Here is a 3,823-nt window from a genome sequence, read left to right on the forward strand (position 1 = left end):
AGGGTTGCATCGATAAATATGCATTGAATTGCATATTTATCACCACAACATTTTCGGATTGTCCAGCGTTTTCCACGGACAGCCCGAGGATGTGTAGTTTGGGTATGTTCTCCATGTTCTACCCCGTTCCGAGACAGGATTTCGGCGGCGCGTCCCCATTGTTCTCCGGAGCACATTCTCTCGGCTATTTGCCGAGACGTGTATCTGGAGAACAGCGGGGAGGTGCTGACGAAATTTTGTCTCGGAACGGGGTAGAATGGAGAACGTACTCAATCTACACATCCTCGGGTGGGATTAGGACTCATCTTTACCTATTAGAGATGTAGGTGGATTCAACACGGTAGAAAATGAAAATTTGATGTGATTAATTTAAGTGAATCCTTAATTATGTTGTTTGGCTTGCAAAATAGCAGAGGATGGCAGATAATCAGTGGATGTACAGTGGTTTTATCCGTCGGACTCGAGTTACATCAGAGTGGATCGCGAAAACTGATGTGTATTTGAAGGAGATATTTCATCAGCCATTGTTATTCGAGCTCTGGGGTGAAAGCCTAGGTCTAACTTGAGATGGTTATATCTGACAATGGTGATATTTTTATGTCGTTCCTTTGTTGAAGGCAATGCTCGGATATGCTCAGACTGCTTCTTCAGGGTGAAAACCTATATTCTGGCCTTATGTGGTTGGTCCGGTGACGGCGATGTTTGAGAGTGGCTCTCTTCGTGAAGGCGTTGTTGAAGAAACCTCATCGTCCGTGTGGTGTCTTGAAATGGTTGGTGTAAATATGGTCATTGTTGTAATTTGTCGAAGGCGGATTTAGTCGCTCTGTTTTTCTTTTCTTCGCCAACGCATAGCTTTGGTAGTATATGACTTCGCTATTTGTTGGTGTTTTTGTGTGCGTGCGTTGGTGATGACTCTCCGCATCCTAGCTATGCAGAGACTGTGTGTACTCATTATGTGTTGTATCCTCTTGATACTTCATTTGAGTTAACAAAATTCACCCTTTGTCGAAAAGAATTGCAAATTTGCAATGCAGACTTACTCGTACGCAGGATACAGGTGTAACAAGAGACAAGAAGCATGCAGTAAGCAGAGGTGACACTGTTTACAGATGGTTAGAGCTTACAATCGCCTACTAGATGATAACGAAAGCACTACGGTGCTGATTACAAGCGCAGATTCTGACAACTAATCGCACGATGATTATACAGTAAGAGAAAGGAACTAGTCTACTACCCCAACAAGAAACTCAAAAGTAGAGCACCATGAGGAGAGGAGCGACCAACGGCACCGCCCTAGCCTGAAGCAGGGTGCCCATCCCCACGTCCTGCGGAAGCGTGGAACCAAAAGAAGTCAGAGCAAGGTGAACAAAGCTCAATAGACGCGGAGGCACGGGGAAAGCAAGCATGCATAAAGTCTTGAGCAAAGCTACGAACTAAAGAAATCGAGAGCTTCAGAAATTACTAGTTGCTGATTAGTACTAGTAGTAGTACCTGCCGTTGCTCTTGTCCAGGGGTGGGCATGGGCAGGACGGTGGCGGAGTCGGTGACGCCGGCGGGGAGCGGCACCGCGGGGTTGCTGCTGATGAATGCGGTGCTCGCCCCATCGCCCGACGCGGCAGGCGCCGGCGCGCCCGCATTGCCGCTGGCCGGCGCCCCAGGGCTCAGCCTCTCCGACGGCAGCTTCGGCATGTACTCCTCCGAGCCGGGCACCGGCGTTGGCGTTGGCGTGGGCGTGGGCGCAGGCGCAGGCGCGGCGACCGCGACAGCGGTCGGTGCCGGCAGCGGGGAGTAATCTGGCACCGACGGCACCACGACGGCCATGGGGATCTTCTCGTCGCCGAAGCCCTCGCCAAGCAGCTAGTTAATCGAACCACAAGAAACAAGAAGACGTTAGAGAACGGAAACCGCAGCCACCGACGAACACCACCGCTAGCATAGCACTCGAAGTGAAACCGTGAGCTCACCCGAGAAATGCACGCCCCTGCGCCGCGCGTGCCGTCGAGGAACGCCTGCGACGGCTGCGCGAAGAAGGAACAGAGGGAGCAGAGCAGCAGCAAGGCGGACGCGAGCGACGCGCGCTGCATCTTGCCCGTCGGCGGCGAGGCTCCCGTCTCTGCCTTCTCGCTTCTTATGCTGTCTGTTCAGACGGTCCGGTCTGCTTTGGGTTGGCTCGAGGCCGTGTGCGGTGCGGCCATGACCTTGTAGGACGTGCGTGGTCCTCGGGTGGGGTCTGCCTGTGGGGTGCAACGGTCACTGGCTCACTGCTCTCCCTAGCCTGCAGGTCAGTGCGGGGCGGTGCACGGTGAAAAGCGATGCAAAACTGCCAAAGGAAACACGACAGGGGTGGTGGTGGTGGTGGTGCTGGTAGTCTGCTACTCCTAGTACGGGCTAGCAGCTAGTCGTGCTCAAAAGGCTGCGGTAAAGCGGCCACCTTTGGAGACTTTGGGTTGGGCGTGCGTGGTGACGGCGAGGCCACAAGGACGCGCCTGATTACCAGCAGATTGCTCGCGCTTGGCAGCATTTTCTTCCTCTGTGTGTCAGTGTGTGTGGGTCGGGAGACTAGTCGCGAGCAGCACGATGGAATGGAGCAATGCGGTGTTGGTTCCGGGCGCGGAGTCCTGTCGAGCTTTTGGGCGGAGGCCGAGGTGCTTTTGGGCCCGATAATGGCAGCATCAATGGCCGGCACGGCACGGTTGCCGGTGCACGTGAGTTCCAATACTGCGGTGTGCGGTCCAAGCTTGGAGTTGCTCCATATTTATGACTGATCGGTCCATGCGGTCAAATCTCAGACCGGTTGTTTCCTGTACACTTGTACAGTATTCAGGGTTCCTCGGCTTACAAATAATTAAAGTGAGAGTTGATCTTTTCCCTCTTTCGATCAAATAGAAATCAGGACACTGATTAACAGGGTGCCCGCCCCCTTCCCCCTCCCCATCCCTCTCCGTCGGCCTCCGCGCGGGCGACCGAGGGGACCCAACCCTCCGCCGCCGGTCCCCTCCTCCTTCCCACTCTCCCCTCCGTCGCCGCCGGTGGTTGGCGCCGGGCTAAGCTCGCGCGTGTGATGGCGGCGGCGGAGGCATCACCCTCTCACTCCAGGCCAGGGATACGTGGGATCCCCGACCTCGAGGATGAGGCCCCGATCTATGGCAGCGGCGTTGATTTGGCCCACGGGGTCTTCATGAGCGCGGCGGCATGGCGGCCATCCGGTTCCTAGGGGCGGCAGCCTGGCTATGCTCTGCCTGATCTGGGGCGGCGGCCCCTAGGCTGGCCTCCTCGTCCGGGCGCGGCGGGACAGGTGGGATGCCGGTGATCCTCCGGCGGTTTGGTGTTGCGGCGTCAGATCTGGTGGTTCCCCTCCTTCCTGCTGTCTCTCTCGTTGTCCCGGTGATTTGCGGTTGCAGGCTCCGGTGATGGTGAGCCCTGGTGGTGTACCTTGGGTCCGCGGGAAACCTCGTCCGGTCTAGCCGACCCAGCGGCGGCGGCGTCCATGGGCGTCACTCTCCTTCATGAATGCATAGCTGAGGGCCCAATCTACCCACCCTGATCTCATGCCGGGTGAAAACCTACTATCCTCTTCGGATTTGGCGGCAGCGGCGCTTCACGTCGTGACCTTCTTGGAGGTGTCGTTAGGGGCCTTGGGGCTCAGTTGGGAGTGCAGAGGAACTGCAGGTGGAGGGGATAAGACCAGTGCCAGCAGGTGGTGTTCGCGAAGGAGGTGCGGCATTGCATCTGACACGTCGACAACGGCGGGTCCCAGCGGCATGGAGCATCGGGGTCTCACTGTTGGGCGTGTGTTGATGGCGGGCGCAGGATGGCAGTGTTG

General features: G+C 56.3%; 1 protein-coding gene across 1 annotated transcript; it reads right to left on the bottom strand.

The window, feature by feature from the left end:
- Nucleotides 1–1,060: 1,060 nt before the first annotated feature.
- LOC123049388 (skin secretory protein xP2) lies at nucleotides 1,061–2,185 on the bottom strand. Its single transcript, XM_044472312.1, has 3 exons — nucleotides 1,965–2,185; nucleotides 1,492–1,857; nucleotides 1,061–1,325 (listed from the first exon to the last, which is right to left on the bottom strand). The coding sequence occupies exons 1-3, from the start codon at nucleotides 2,082–2,084 to the stop codon at nucleotides 1,248–1,250; spliced, it is 564 nt and encodes a 187-aa protein (XP_044328247.1). The 5' UTR covers nucleotides 2,085–2,185; the 3' UTR covers nucleotides 1,061–1,247.
- Nucleotides 2,186–3,823: the final 1,638 nt, after the last annotated feature.

This window comes from Triticum aestivum, chromosome 2D (genome assembly GCF_018294505.1).
Source record: "Triticum aestivum cultivar Chinese Spring chromosome 2D, IWGSC CS RefSeq v2.1, whole genome shotgun sequence".
Classification (NCBI taxonomy): domain Eukaryota; kingdom Viridiplantae; phylum Streptophyta; class Magnoliopsida; order Poales; family Poaceae; genus Triticum; species Triticum aestivum.